At 40.7% G+C, this 16,696-nt stretch overlaps 1 protein-coding gene across 1 annotated transcript in view; it reads left to right on the forward strand.

The window, feature by feature from the left end:
* Positions 1-16,696, forward strand: part of MYO10 (myosin X) — a 163,242-nt gene that overhangs the window by 64,699 nt on the left and 81,847 nt on the right. Inside the window, exon 3 of the mRNA XM_069008309.1 lies at positions 8,130-8,288. Coding sequence (XP_068864410.1) covers positions 8,130-8,288 — 159 coding nt within the window. The remainder of the gene's footprint in view (positions 1-8,129; positions 8,289-16,696) is intronic.

Genomic DNA, 16,696 nt, shown 5'->3' on the forward strand with positions numbered 1-16,696 from the left:
CTACCAGGCAACTGTGCCTGGCAGCAGCTCCCTAGGTATCTCCTGGTCCCCTTGTGCATGACTTCATGCAGGACAATTCCTACAGAGTTTGGGCACCACTGGCACCCGCAGGCGGTGGGGGCTACACCGGCAGCCCAGGCAGGGTCAGTTCGTGCTAAGTATTGGGGTGAGAGGAATGTAGAGGGATGAGGCCAAAAGGCTCTCAATGGCATTGCTCACATTTTGTTTGGAATCCTGGAGAGCATCACTGGAGTATCATTTTCTCTAGCGAGCCTTTGTTTGGGACAAGGCTTGCTCTACAGGGATGGTCCTTCAGAGCTCCCATAGAAACATTGCCTCTGATTTCACTGCTGCAGAGTTGCACACAGGCTGCTCCTATTCTAGTCTTGGAGACAGCCCAGTCAGCTATCTGCAGGGCTCTTTCCTTTTTTTTTTTTTTGTTTTTAGAAAAAAAGACCTATTGAGATTAATTGCTTTGTGTCTCAAAAAAGCTGGTATAATTTGTAGGCTGCTTATTGACCGTAGTTGTTCCACTTCTTGATAGTGGGGCATATTATTCAAATTTGGCTTTGTTCATTCAATTGCAAGTAGTCATTGTTTACTTCTATGAATCACGAAATAAATACAAATTGGAAACTGAGAGTTTCACTTGAGTTGTAAGTAACACTGAGAGGAAAGTTAATGCTTTCAGTGCCTGGCATTATCCATAGACACGCTTTTCCATTGTGTGGAAAATGATGGATAAGGGGTGAGAGTTTTTAGTGTTCTGGTCTTCCTCCTGAGGAGACCATCAGTTTTCACCCTCTTGTCCTTTGAGCTTGTTAAGGTGATGTGCAGTGAAAGCAAAAGGAGTTACTGCCATTACATCTGTTTACTGGGTTCTCCTTACAGTAATACTGATTTGGGAGTGCCTTTGGTGGGGTGTTCTGAAACAGATGGAGGATTGGGAACATGGGCCTAGACCTTCTGTTTCTCTGCTACAAGACAGGATCTGCTCCCTGTCTCATCTTGCAGTGATGTGTGGGTCAGAGCCTCCTCCCTGGGTTGCTGTGTGGCCAGAGCTGCTCAGACCTCGCTGCTGACTGGCTGCACGTCAGGGAGCTGAAGACACGTGCTGAGGTACGTGTGCTGTGTCCTGCCCTTGGACTGCTTCACTTGGTCCAGCATTCTGGGAAAGCAGCTGCAATTCTCCCACTTCCTTGTCCACAGACAGAAAGGAGCACTTCTGCATGGTGAAGAAGATGCTGCTGACATGTGAGGAGTGTTGCACATTTTCTGTAGTACTGCAGTTGCAGTATTTCTAGGTGGGCTTCTTAAACTTCGAGCTTTGGGATATCTGCAGGTGCTGTAAGTTAGACAATGTCACTTAGAAAGAAAGTTTAATTAAAGATGCACCTTTTTGTTTTTTTCTTGTAAGAATTACAGGGACTGCCTAGAGGCTTATCTTACAGTAGTATGATCTTGGTAAAACGGATGTGTTTAGTTCTAATTAAATTTCTTAATTGTCTGTGTAGGGAAGCCCAATTGAAGGGTCATAAGTGCTGAACCTGTAATTAGAAGCTTGTTTGTACTTGATAACAGAGCTTGTCTATGAGTGAAAATGGTTTAGAGAATGGAGTAAACTTGAAATACCTCTTGTGGAATGGGCATTAGGTGGGAAGTGTTGATCAGACAAGATTGTTGACAGTGGTCAGCACGTAGGGGAACAACAAAGAGGCACAATTGAGTGGGTTGCTGAGCTCTGCTGTGGCACTGATCAGGGCTGTCATCCTGGCAGCATGCTTCCCCACACTGTGGAGCCTGGGAGCAAAAAGGGATATTCTGCATGGGTGTGAGAACCTGAAAGTTGTAGTAGGAAAGACATTCGGGGAGGTGCTGCAAACCATTGGTGGTGCTGTCGCTGCTGGAGGCTGGGGAGAGGGTGAGGAAGGCTTCAGGACAGGCTCCCAGCACTTGATCCTGGGAGCAGCTACTGACACAGATGTCCCAGGCCCCGATGAGTCTGAGAAGTGATATGAAATGGAGACTGAGAGGAAGGGTTTGGAAGGGGGTTGATTGATAGGAGGAAGAACGAAGACTGAAAACGGCAGGAACCAAAGTGAGCAGAGGGTAAGGATAAAGTGTAGGATTACCACAATTTACAGGCTGTGTGCTACTCAACTGATTGGGTAGGTACAGTCATGTGCAGAGTGGGCATTTACAGATTTTCCATTAGAGATGCAGATTAACATCTAACAGGTAAGGGGGGCCAGGCAGTGCAATAGTTCCCAACATAAAAGGGGGAGAATTTTACAAAACAGGTGGGAAATAGGCTGATTCTCAGTTAATGTGTGTATGGGATAGTTGCTTGAGGAAAAGGCCAGTTAGTCACAGATAGCAGATTGGTAATATTTTTTCCTGACATAAATACTTTACATAAAATTATTTCATTTTCTTTCATAGTTTCATAGGTAAGAAACTTCATTGTGGAGTTTTCTGGTTACTTTGATAGAGATTAAATTACATTACATCAAAGCAAGCCTTGGGCCCTGGTACATCTTGTGGCCTGAAAGATTATTTTGGAACAATGCAGTGAGTGTCTAAGGTCAACTGTTACAGAAAAATAGTAAATTATTGGACAAAAACATTATTTGGGTCACCCTCTTGTCATGATTAACTGTAGAATTTTAAAATGTCGATAGTTCTTCTGCTTTACATTTGATCTTAAATTACTTCAGATTTTATCAAGAGAGCATCCTTCTCCTGTATTTTAAGTATCTAATTAGACAGTAGTTCTCTCCAGGAAAAAAAAAGAGTAAAATACTACGTTTTTATTTTTGTTTTTAATCTCTGGGTCCTTGGGCTTGTCATGATTTATTTTGCTCCCTGGAACACCGCATTCCACAGCTTGTAATGGCCTCCTTTTTCTGCTTGGACTCATCTATAAAGACATTTTGTAAGATTTATTGCATTCTTTTAACTTCTAAACATGAGGGAAACACAAATAATGATCCTCAGTTCAGACCAACAGCAGAGAATAAAAAAAAGAATTGATATTTTAAAGTGGGTGTTTGTCTGTACAGTCCTGTATGTTTTGCTGGGCTATGCTCATCTCTGCTGTGGGGTAGGTGACAAGAAGCAAAAAGATGCCTGAGAAAACAAAGAGCACTGATGTCGTGAACATATGGGCCAAGTCCTCTGGAGCTGCTCTTGAATCACGGATTTTCGTGGCCATCACAGTAACCACTGCGATTAACCCTGTGAAGAGTTCGCGTAGGGCAGTCCATGGGACAGCAACAGGAAGGCTGTGGGCTTTACTTTTTGGGTCAATTAGTTTTGCTTTCTGGTTCTTGTGGGCTGCCCAGATGCTGTAGCAGTTGGTTTACTAATATCATAGGAATTATTGAAAAAATTGTGGTTGTTTGGCTGTGTATTTTTAGTTTGTAAACCTGTCTCTCAGATGACTTCTGTACGATAGATCTTGTCTTTGCTTTCCCTGTCCTACTGAATTTAATGTTTTCCATATTTTACGTTTTCCCTCTGGTTATATGGATTTGAGCAACTTAAATTGAGTGTGTGACAAGACTTTAATATTTCTGGTTCATGTGTTTGCATATCAGGATTATCTTCTGTAAGACCCTGCACCTATACTACACCTAGGATTGATAAAAGCATTTTCTTGTGCAGAAACGGGCAGCAGAGGGAGCTTGGTTGCTTTGTGTCTGTTACCCCTACCAAGAAACCCTCTTGATTTATTGGAACACTGGCAACAGGGACATGCTAAGCTGCATAACCATTCCCAAGCAGGCAGTACTTGGCATCCTGAAGTCAGGCAGTAGCACGTTCAGCATGTGCTACTAATGGCAAAGCTATGGCAGGTGACCGACCGGCACGGTTGCTGCCCACGTGGTGGGTAATGGGTCAACTGTGTAGAAGGGGCTGTTTCAAAATGCTTGCAGTATGTGAACCCTTCAGTAGATGACCTTGCACATTTTCAGAGAGCAGTTTCAATAGTGATCTAGCTCTCATCAGGGCTTCCAAGGTGCATATGAGCCTACTTCTGCCTTTAAATAAAAATCTCACAGAAATCTCAGTAAAACAACAAGGGTTGTAATTGAAATACCGACTTGTTGATCAGGAAACCTTTGGAGTACCTTCTGCCTTCCTCCCATCCAATGTGGGTCATCAGCACCAGACTGAAACCCCATCTCCATGTGAAAAACACCCTGAGAGATTCAGTTTGTGTATGGGCTCCATGCAGGCTGGAAATCCTGAGTGCAACTTGTAGCTTTTGCAAGAAGTGGGGATTGTGTGGGTTTTTTGATGTACATAAGCACTTAATTCAGCATTCTCTTAAACTCATTTGACTCAGCTGTTGTGAAATGCCTTGATGCCATTTAATTAACTGATCCGAGCAGGGATTTTTTAAATTTGGCATCGTGTCACAAAATGGCACCATAAGAGAGAAAGCATGTGTACTCCTGTTGTTGAGAGCCTATTTTGGCATACTTTGCTCATGTTAATAAATTGTATTACAAATTACATCTTTTGTTAAAACATAATTTCCATTAGATCTTGAGCTTGGGGTATTTATTTTGTGCAGAAAGTTAATTTTATATTGTTTTGTGGTATTTCCCTTAAATGGAAGGCTTGAAAGACAACTTTTTTTTCCCTCATGTGCCAGATTAATTGTGCAAGAGTTGTCCCCTGGCTTTCTAGGCCGCTTCCTCATTTGAGTCTCTTTTTGGCATGTTCATCACATCACTAGTAAGCCATGGTAGGGACAGCAGAGCAGTTTTGAAGGGTTCTCCTTTCCCAGTGAAATGCACTTGACTGTTGTTAGGCTCAGTTTGCTGTTTTGTCCTATATTTCTTGAGCTTGTTCTTTTTGTTCTTGTTCTTTGAGTTGGTCCATCCTATCTCAACCTCAAATTTTCATTTCCATAATAACATTGAGAGTTCTTATTTTGCTTGCTGTCTCTTTAAGGTTTAATTTAGAGTTTTCCATGCATTCAGCATGTTTGTTATCTTGAACCATTTATATCTAGAAAGGAAAGAAGTTTCTGCTGAATTCTCATTTAGGCTTGTCTTAAATCTTGTTCTAGTTTCCTGCATATTTCACTTGACCTTCCAGAAATGCTGGGAGGGGTCCTTGAGGATGGATGTTCCTGCACTCTGCCAACAGGGTCCTCTTGAAGTTCAGAAGCCAACTTGGTCGTCTTCCTGTTCTTCATGCTGACCCTGCAGAATGGCTCTGGGTTCCTATTTCCTGAGGATATCAAGTGCTGTAATATTTCATAACATGATCTTCTAGTTAGTAATGGTAAAGTTCAAGGTAGTTTTTCCACGTCCTTATCCTAATAAAGGCCTGATTCAAGATGAAATAAAACAAAGCAGGCCTTTCAGAGCTTGAGCAACAGGGCTCTAAAAGAAGCTGTTTTAAGGAGATGAGGTCTATACATGTGATCCCTCTCTCATGACTTTGATCTTGTTAGATGATTTTGATCAAGTTTTGTGGAGGGTTTAAGAAATATAAGGGATGCATGGTTCTGGCAAAAATTAAAAATAAAGGAAAAGTAGCTACCCAGTGTTGAAGAAAAGGTCCTCCTTCTTTCTAATTTGGGTGACAGCCATTATTAGAAGTTGGTGTGTCTTCTAGCTGAGTGATGCACAGTCCTGTCTCTGAGTCAGCTCACAGAACAATTTCCTCACCCAAACAAGAAGGCAGTGTGTGGGAGAGATGGAAGTATGTGAACAACTAGGCTGAAGAAGAGAAAATAATGAGTTTGAGCGGGAAGGATGAATCTGCAGAGACCATCTTCAGTAGTGCTGCCACGTGTAACTCATTTGTCGTGTTGTTTTTCTTGGTGTTTGTGAATTCTTTACATTAATAAATGTGCTGAGTGATGTATGGAGTGGTCTGCCTACCCTACTACCTGTGCATCACTTATCAAAGAATAGACATCACAAGTGATGTTTTGCTTCCTTTCCATGTTCACATGAGATGTACTCACGGATATGTGTCATCCCCTTTTGGTTTCCTAATTTTCTCACTGAGTTTGTTTTTCTGTATCCAGGATGATACATAACCTCTGTTAAGTTGTCTGCTTTTCTAACATTTGCTCTCCTTAAATCCCTTTTATTTCCAAATCCTTCAACTTGTGGTATTTTTGTTCTACAGTAGGACCTTTCCATTATGGTTCTTCTGACTAGGAACTGCAGTTTATAATTTTGAGATGTAATTATCTCTAATTCCACTTACACTTTGTGTGGTTAGTCTTGGGACTGGTAACACAGTTTTCAGCCCCAAAAGTTATGCAATGAGTTGATACTCTTCACATCTGTTCTGTCTATTAGATGTCTGGACCACATGTTCCTACAAGTGGCTGCTTTCTCCCTCTTGGCAGGATCCCTCTGCCCTCTACAAATCCTTGTCCTGTCATCTTTATGGTTCTCTACTGCAAAATAAGTCTCTGATCTCTCCATGTCTTTTTCCCTCAGCCAGGGATTATGCTTAGGATGCTCTGAATCTATTGGAACTTCCTGATGGTTTGCTCACATACCCTGTTGATGTCTGGGATGCCTCCCATCTCCTTTCAGAAGTTTCTTCCTCAGATCTCCTTTCTTCCTCAGCCTTCCTTCAGTATGCTTTGTGCTGGTGCAAATGACATCTCTAATGGTCTGATGTCCTGTGCCAGCATTTGTTATGCGTAGAGTACTATTATAATGAAGAAATATCTTCAGGCAGTACTCCTCTGTCAGCTGTTAGGGTATCCAAGTACAGAGCTCTGGTGTTCAGTCTGATCTGCCTTCAGCCTCTTGCTTCTTCAGCCTCTCTTTCTCACTTGTCTCAGCAGGACAGACAACATCACTGTTTTTCTGGATGGCCTCCTAGGATGACACTTGTTCAGTCTTTTATTGCCAGGAACATACATAAGGTTTTATGCTGAAAAACCTCTGAGGGGTTTCCTCCTGCTGTGCAGAGGTGGCCCCTTAGGCAGGGCTGCACAGCATGACCCCCAGCCTGCAGCAGCATTCCCACAGTGCTTGCTGGTGCTTGGCTGACAGTTATGGCTCTGCTTCCGTCTGCTTCATAAATATTATTTTAAAGGATTTTGGAAGGGTTTGCGTTTTTCCTAAATGTTCCACGTTAGTACTTCCACAAAGTATTTGCATTAATTCCACACTTTGACTTTTTAACACTGAAATGACGCCATTAGCAGGGACAACTGTTGCCTGAGGAGCATTGGCTATGAGATGTGGGCATGTGTCTATAAGGATGAGGTGCCAAGATGTAAATTTGCAGGAAATAGGATGCTGAATTCAAAATCAATTGCTTTATAGTCTTTCTTGGTGTTATTAGTATTCATAAAAGCTCAACTGGATTGAGGATGTGTACATCTTCTTAGCACATTTGTGATAGTTTTACAGAAGATATGTAGAAGTGTTTTCCAACCAAGTATTTAAATGGTGTCTTTTTTAGAGTTTTTATTGTTTGTTAAGAACTGGCTTCAGAAATTAGTCCCAAAAGTCAATTAAGAAATCTGTTGGCTTATTGATTTCTAAATATCTGCTGCACACAGAACTTAGAATGCAACTTGCATTAGGAGTAATGACTGTTTCCTGACTGGAGAATTGAATGGAAACATTTAAGTGGATTTCAGATCAAGCATATGAACACTTGCAGCCTATTAGAGCATTAATTTTAATTTGCTGTTTTGCACGGTCAAACCTTTCCTCCCAGAATAATTTGAATGTAAGTGGGTTTTACTGTAAGAGGTGTTTTTTTGTTTGTCTGGTTTGGTATTTTTGGGAATGGTTATTGCTTGGTTTGTTTTTCTCTTGATAAAGTCCAGCAGTAGTCCAGTGTGAAACAAGGTTTCATTTGCCCTTGAACAGGAAAAGTCCTTACAGTCCTCAAGTGCACTGTCAGTATGTGCTAGTTTCTTATGACCCATGTAGGTGTTTGGGGCTTCAGACAGTGTCAGAGAAGCTTTAGAGGAAGGTATCCCTGCCAGGCTATTGTATTTTGCAAGTCTGCACACTGATAAGTTGGATAGGGGATATGAATGGGTATGAAAGCTCCATTCTCAGACAGGAGTTCTTGAATGTGTGCTCTGATCAATATTGGTTTTGTTTCCTCTCTTTCAGGTATTCACTTACAAACAGAGCACGATCACACACCAAAAAGTAACACCTATGCATCAAACAAGCACAGAGAGCGTGGAAGACATGGCAGCACTCATAGATCTCCATGAAGGCTCCATTATGCACAACTTATTCCAGCGATATCAGCAAGATAAAATCTATGTAAGTTTTTTCTAAAATTAAGAAAAATATCCAGAGGGAATGTTTTTGTATGTGTAAGTGCTGTGTGTGTTTTGCTGTTCTGTGCTATCTCCTCTCCAAATGCTTTCCAGTTCCTTGTGTATCCACATAGAGCTGAAGCAGACCTCATGTAGTGACTTCTCACGCACAGTGATGGAAGGAGAAAGTAGCTCAGGCTGGACATGGAATCCCTTGGAAATCTTGAGAAACTGGCATGCTACATACACGTCTACGCTTTCCGTGACAGGGTTGTGTAAAGGACTTTTGTTTTCCTCTTCTTCTTTAGACTCTCTGCCCCAGCAACATGTGCTGTGTATGTCACCAGAGAGGATGTGGTGGAACTTAGTCTGTCACTGCCGTTTGAGATCATGTTAGGCCAAGAACCAGTTCTGATCAGCTTCCCCTCTTGTGTTGTAGTAGAAAGATTATTATGAAAGAAGCATACGATTGTCAAGCTGAGCATTTGTGCTGTTAAATACAGACAGTTGGAGTTGGGGGTCTATGAGAACAGATAGCTGTTTATCAGTTTCCAAAACTAGGAATTAGTCCACACAGAATTCCTTGTCTTAACTCTGTAATGAAGACTTCTATGATTAGATTTACCTGCTCCTTCAATGTTTTCATTAATCTTGAACTAACTAGATACAAGTCTTTCCTGAGTCTGGAACTGCACTAAACATGAGAAAGGTACAAGGAATATTAGCAGCTGCTACAGATTGCAAAATAGCACTTTTCTGTGAATCAATGGTTGGTCATTTTGATTTGTCTTTTTTTACTAATAATTGCAGAACACTATTTTTGTTTCATCATTATGTCTGGGCCCTTGATTTGACCATATACATGCTTTATTTCAAGCTTCTTCTACTGAGTTTGGCTTCTTATTTTTAAATATAAACATATCTAAGTGAAAAATTAAACTTTCCCCATATTTAAGATTTGATAAAAATCAAAAAAGAGCACAAGGAAATAATACTCCTTTGTACATTACCCTAAAAGTGGCTTTTTAAAAGTGGTAAAAGCACAGGGAATCCTCAATACTGAGGCAGTTCTCTTTGCATAGGTCTTTATATATATTTTTTTTCTCAAAACAAATGAACTGTTTTACATTTCAGAAAAATCAGCAAACAAACAAAAAAATAGCATAAATGAACAATCCAGCATGTGCAAGGAAAAAAACATGTACTTGATAAAAGTTTAGTTTTCTACCGGTGTTGTTAGATGAGTACATGGTACTCAGTGTGAGTCAAAAGAAAAAAAAATGATTTCATGATGTGCATTCACATAGAGGTCACGCCCCCTTTTTGAAAAGCATGAGGGTGATTCTTTTGATGAGGCATAGAACAGCTTGGTTCTGAAGAGGCATGTCCTAGCTTCTTTCTTAGCTTGTCAAGGCAAGTTTAGGGAGTTCTGATCCTTGGTGCTTCGTGTGATGTACGTTTTTCTAGACAAACAGGTTTGTGTGCTGTTAATGATGACAGATCTTCAGTTGCTACTGAGTATGCATTGTCCCTTCAGTGTTGCTAATTTAACTGCTTAATCGTTTGAATCCACCTGAAAAATTATGGAAAAGGTGGTTGGAAAAAAAGCTGTGTTTTGAAATGCTTGTGAAAGCCTCTCTGTTGCCCTGTATGTGTAACCAGGACCTGACTGAAGAAGCATCTTCTTCATCCTCGTTGGTACCCCACTCCTACTGCATCAATAGTAGTGTTTTAGCAGGAAAGGGCTTCAGGAACAAAAATCTCCCAAAAAGCTGATTGAATGTCTTGAATAATTTTATGAAAGTTCATAAATATAGGAGCATGTATTTTAAAGGGGATGTTGTCATTGCAAAATGAGCTCTGTCATTTTAAGCCAAAATTTCTTCACTGTGTTGAGCAATTGAATGGTATTTTAATGTTAAAAAAGAAGAAAAGACCGAAGGTGCATTGTTTACCTTTGTTGAAGGTAACTTTGCAGCTGATTATTCAAACTTGCTTGATCATTTTGCTTTGGGACCAGACTAGTTCTAGTACAGGACAGTAGAAGCCATTGAAATTTATGCCAAGATCAACCAAAATTTTCCACATTATACATTTGCCTTCTCCCTTGACCAGGAATTGCTTCATTATTGTAGTTCACACATTGTGTCTTGTATCTGCATCATCACCTTGGTGTACCTGGTGCATTAGGGATAAATTGGGAAGGCATGTGTCACTCTCCACTGCGGGCTCAGGGGCTGATCATCCCATTGAAAGACTTCTTGCCATCCCCCAATACAAACCACCATACAATTGCTGTGTTGTCACTTTTAGCTTACAGATCCCTTTTTACCTCAGTTCTGTGCACCTCCTTGTCCATATCCTGAGTAGGGGGAAGAGATATGAGAAGGTTTATGCTGTCATTTTTTGAGTTCTATGCTTGTAGTATTACAAATGTATTAGTGTGGTTCTTGAGCATGGTAGCCTTTTGTCAGTGGCATTGAGACCAGGAAGCACCTTTTTACCTTAATAAAGAATACACTTAGTTGGGGGTTTAAGTTTTGGGGCTTGCTTGTTCACACACATAAAAATTATATCAAGTGCAATGTACTTAATTGTAGTGTAAAGCAGATATAATTTCAAAAGAAGTTGAACAGAAGAAACAATTAAAGGGAAATTTAAAGTTACTTTCTCAGAAAGACAATTATTTATGCAGATCTTCCACTATTAATTTGTGTGTTTTTCTGTATTTGAAGATCTGTTTCTCCAGCAATAAGCATTTAAATAAATATATGCAGATGTTTGAGCTCAGTTTAATCTTCCGTTACTTATTGACATTTTTGTCTCACATACTCATGCCCGTGCTCCTAAACTTTTTACTACTTCCTAATTCATACTACAACGTTACTTGCTATGGATGCCAAGTTTTGTCAAACGTGTCAGTGACTTTATTTGCTGCTGCCAACAACTGCAGCTATAAAGGGTCTGTAGAGGATTTTCTATATTGCTTGATATCTCTTGGGGAGGGAAGGATATTGATTTAGATTACAGGTTATGTTTGTAGTGGGAATGATGCCTGGCTCTGAACATAATGAGTTGAGGCTCTCAGCTGAATCTGTGCTGTTTGCAAGAAGGTGAATGACAAAACGTTTTTCTTGTCTATATGCAACCATCTTTTTGTATCAGTGTCAAGTCTGTTGACATCTGCTTGTGATACTTTTTGTCTGAAGTCCCATAAAATAGTGTGTGCTTTCCCTTTTTGGCCTGTGAGAAGCATAGGATATGCAAGTCCTTTTCTGATTCTTCCAGGCAGGCTACTGTCTGGTATTTTTTTCAGTCTTTGTGCTTAATACTGCATTTATCTGAAAGTTTGGTTCCAGGCTATCACAACTTTTGTTGTCCAGAAAAGGACAAAACTTAGGATGACAGTGATCATGTGGTGCATGGGCTTTCATTGTTACTTCGTCTCCTATTTTGTTCCTATTGGGAACAACAGTGGGTGATTCAGCTGTGGACATCAGCATGCAAGTTTTCATTCTCATCTTTGAATGCTCTGGTTAGCTTGCATGCTAGACTGGTATGTGGCAAAATATGGAAAGATAAACACTAGTGCTAAAAATGGAAGGTGCCTGCATTTGGAAACAGAGCCTTTTGGGAAGGCATTTGGGGGATTTGGTCACCCCTGAAGCAAGGCCATCACAGGGCACGTGGTGTGGAGAGGGGAAGTGCTGCAGCAGTCACTCTTGTTGACGTTAAAAGGCAAATTGTTCCCAAGCTGTTGATTCTGGTTTACTTTTAGTTAAGTACACACTGCAGAGCAGACTGGCTTAGCCTTGGAGAGAATGCCATAAACCACACAGCATGGATTGTGCTGTGATTTGCACAAATTATGGTGTTTGGGCTGGCTCTGGGATGAGCTGCAGTTGTCTTGTCTCTGGCCAGTGGTTGGTTACTGATGCAGGTAATCAAATTTCCAAGGGCAGAGCAGAGGATGAGAGAGCAGCTTCTGCTGAGGTGAGAGGCAGGTTGGAAATAACTGCAGTATATATTGTGCAGGTCAGTGCAGAGGCTTTCAGTGTCGTATCTGCCCTCATTTGCATGAGTTCAAGCAATAAACAAGTTTCAAAGCACTTTTCATTAGACTTTTCCTTTTGAATTAAGAAATGCTAGGTAGGCACATTCCCCTTTGAAGCGATGATGATTTGACATGTGCCTGTCTTGTTTAGGTGGAGGATGTGCACCATGCCCAGAGCAGCATTCTGCTTGGGCTGCAGGGTGGCGGTCCCTCGCCACCCTCCCCTGATGGGGGGAGAGTGACCTCCAAGTTGTCCAGCAGTTGGGTGTGGTGGCCAGGAAGGGTGAGGGACAACACAACCTATTTTTGCTCACTCTCAAATTAGGACTGCAGCTTGCCCACTGATAATTATAACCATCTGTTATGCTTGTGTGCATATGTATGAAAAGTTCTGTACCAGCCACGTCGACATACACTGCTGTACCAGCCACATCCACATCAGAGGGAGGATGATGGTAATTAGGAGCTCAGTTTTCATGGCTGGCTTCCCTTCAGCTGAAGCAACAAACATATAATAACTTGAATGAAAAAGCAACATTTATCTGTTTTTTAAAAAGGTGTTAAACTGGAAAAGTTGTCCCTTCCCTGAGAAGGTTGTTGCAGAGCTCCTAGCCACTTCATTGTACAGAATGCTCAGTTCTATCGGTTCTTAAAAGGTATTTTCAGTTATTCATGCATTGATTTTTAAATCTATTAGTGTTTATTTACTTAAGCAGCGTGTTCAGTTGTAGTTTTTTAAGCTTGCAGTAATTAGATAATTTATCTCCCTCGAAGTCATGAGGGCTCCCAGAGGCAACTAGTTGATGTTTGTGCAGTATTAATCAATAATCACCAGAGGGGTTTTTTCAAATTCTGTTTGCAGACACAGACACTTTAGTATCTAGGTCAGTTGCTCTCTGTGACTTGTTTTTCTAGGTTTTTGCCTATTTGGTTTTTTTTCTGAGCACAGTAAAACTCCTTTTGGATCCAGTGCAGTTGCTCTGTACCATGTTGAGATGGTCAGCAGGAAGTGGATGTTGCTGCAGGTTACAGTGAAAAAATAGCGGGGCACACTAAAGTCCTGGTTGATTAAATGCAGACAGACATAATTCATACACTTTGGTAGTATTCCTGCTCAGGTGTCCTCTAACATTGACACAAGTTGTAGGTGAAGGCAGAGAAACAAAGGAAGATCAGTAGAAGCTAATAGAATCATAGAATCACTGATGTTGGAAAGGACCTCCAATGTCTTCAAGGCTAACCTTTGACTGAATACTGCTTCCATAAATATCACTAAGCCATAGTCCCAAAGTGTTTACTAATAAAGTCAAAACCTCATGACTGGTTTCTTAAATGAAAAAAGTTGGACACTGTGTAGAAACTGAACCTAAAAAGAATGTATAACATGGACCCCTACAATGTCCTGGACAGCTCAACAGCCTTGGTCTTCAGCTTGTCATGTGCCTTGTTATAAATTAATGTGGGCCATGGACTTAAAAAACCCCAGACAATGGTACACAGAAACTGTGTCAGTAATTAGTACCATAAAACATGTATATAAATGTAGTACACATCCATTTAAACTAAGCCCTTAGTTATTACACTAGCCCCTAGAACCACATTTATCCTGGTCTCATCTGCAATCCAACTGTGGTTGCATGGTTCCTCTCCAGAGGCATCCAGTGCTGTAGAGCAGTCCCAGGTTTGCAGGATCTGCTCTGTGGTCACTGAGGAAACTGCTGTTTATTTAATTGCTCCACTTTTACAGTAAAGAAATCTTAAAAGTGTGCTGATGAATCACAGTGGTTTTCACACCTTCCCGTGCTACTGGGCAGATGGGGAAAATTCTTGCCACCAGCTCTTTCCATGGAAGTGTGGAGAGCAGAGAGCACTGTTGCTAAGAATGCATGACAAATATCTATACATAGCTACTTACCTCCATAATTAGAATGTTATGCTTGCACACATCAGATAATGTTTTCAAAATGCAGTTCAAAGTGAGTTCCTGTCTCCAAGCATTAATTACAGCTTCCATTTCACATCTGTTACTAGAGAGCAGCAGACAAAGATCTATAAAAACACAGCAGGCTTTTAATTGGAAATCTAGTGAAATTTATTTCTGGTGATTGTTATTTCTAAAGGTTGGTCAGTTATATAGATCAACAATTGTCTACCAAAGGAAAATTATCATTGTTTTTTATTTGGTTTTCTTTTTTTTAAATATGCGTTAGTGGAAAAACATAGCTGTAATGACATGAGAAGTAAACAAATGCCATCAGTTGGTTAACCAACCTTGCTTCTGACTTCCTCCATACTGCATGACTTGTGGAACTGCTAATAGTTATAATAACAACAACAATAAAGAGTGCTTGTCTGAACTTCGTCCTCACAACTGAAAATACTGGGGTTTTAAAGGTGCATGTTTTCAGATCTTAGGAAGTATTTCAGCCTGGGGTGTTGTGATCAATGTGATACCATTAGAAGGGGAGCTTCTCAGAAAGGTGTGTGTTGCTGAATGCACTATGATGCATGCCACAGCTACACAAACACTTTGCAGTGTGTGCAGTGGCTGCTACATGTGCGCAACCCCTACACAAACACATTTATATTACGGGTTGTAGCACATTAGGTGTTCTTGGTAACCTGCTGGGTGTACACACTGCAGTGAGGATCCTACCTGCTAGCATCTGTGGGCTGCTTTAGTGAGATGGAGAGGGTGAAGAGGTCAAAGTTTTATTAAAACATGAAAGCTTGCTCTTTCTATTCTGCTCTGTACCAGTATTTTTTTTCCTCGGTTGGTTGTGGAATAAATAATAGATGCACTGACAACAGGGTCAATTCCTGTTGACTTCCATGAGTTTTCTATTTGTAATACAAAAGATCTAAGCTATATTTAATGGTAACTTCATATCAAAAGCTGTGAAGTAAAAATCCTATCATCATGTGCAGATTTTGTCATTGGTGATGGTATATATTGCTAATGTCTTCCCAGGTTTGAAGGCTACTATTCATGTTGTTTTCTCCACACCTGTATTGCATGTCACTTCTAACTCTATGAGCTGAAAACAGAAAGCAGACCAACATGCAAAATCTTAAGAAAAATTATCAGTCATTTGCACAAATGCCACCAGCAGCTTAGTGCTGTTCAGTCAGAGCTTTTGCAAACGGTGCTGAATGCTTCTGCATGCACCACTGCCTCACTTGGAGGTAAGCTTTGGCTCCTTTCTGCAAGGTCTATTGTTCCCAGTCCAGCAAAATCATTGAAAGGAGGGCAGGAATTTGGGCTCCAAAACTTAGGGCATTTACCTGACACCAGCATACGTTTCCTTTACATGAGTTAGGCTTTGACTGTAAAGTGAACTGAGCAAAATTTACTGTTTGTACTGCACTGTCCAACTGTCTTATATACATATTCCAGCAGTTTAATACTAGAAAGGCTACAAACAACCCATTTAAGTTGGGAATTAATTAACTTACTTTCATTGCTATTGTTCATCTGTGTAAGTGGACTATTCATAGCCACGCTGTTATTTTTATTTGAAAAGAGGTGGTCCCTTTCTCACAAGCAGTTTCAGCTTTTTCCCTTTGATGTTTGTCCGTCTCTCCTTTCACAAGCAAGTGGAATCCAAAAGTCCCATTTAGCAGATTTTTGACAGTTAATTCCATTTGCCATCTTAGTCCTGATTTCTCAACTGACGGCTGTCTGGCAGCAGTTCAGCGCCATCCAAGTAAGTACCTGGCACAGACTTAGATTTCAGTTATGCTGGCTTTTGAGTTCTCTTTTCATGCTCTGTTAAAGAGTAATTCCTGCTCTTCCTGCTTTCCTCCTAAAAAAAGCCCTTTCTATAGAAAAGGTCTTCAAACATTAAAGAGACAAAGAAGTTATGGAAATCTGGATATCAGTATGTAAAACACTTGCAGGCAGAATTAAATGGATCTGCGAAGCTTTAGATAAAAACATTTCTCCAATGTTCTAGAGAGACTGCTCTTTGGTTCATGGTTTTACCAGCATTTTTGTTTTCCTTTGTGTGCATTTTCTCTGAAAAGCCCCTTCATCTCTCCAGTATGAATCCATAGGAAGGAAGAAGACCATTTTTTTTCTTTTCCTTGCTGGAGGGTAAATTAGACCTTCAGACAGTTTTGAAAGACTCATTTGAGCATTGTGCAATAACAAAGCAGGAGGAAGAACTAGTGTGTGGCCACAGGCCATTTGAAATGAAATGATGAGCCATGGGGTCTCTGCTCTTTGTGGGGCCTTTTTTGATTTGAGCTAGAGCTCGCCTGGTTAAAATTGTGCGCACAGATTGCTACAGTCTGATGTGCACACTTACTTTCACATGCTGTATTGCAGCCCATGAAAATAACAAAAATCAATGTCT

The sequence above is a fragment of the Aphelocoma coerulescens genome, chromosome 2 (assembly GCF_041296385.1).
Source record: "Aphelocoma coerulescens isolate FSJ_1873_10779 chromosome 2, UR_Acoe_1.0, whole genome shotgun sequence".
In the NCBI taxonomy this organism is placed as follows: domain Eukaryota; kingdom Metazoa; phylum Chordata; class Aves; order Passeriformes; family Corvidae; genus Aphelocoma; species Aphelocoma coerulescens.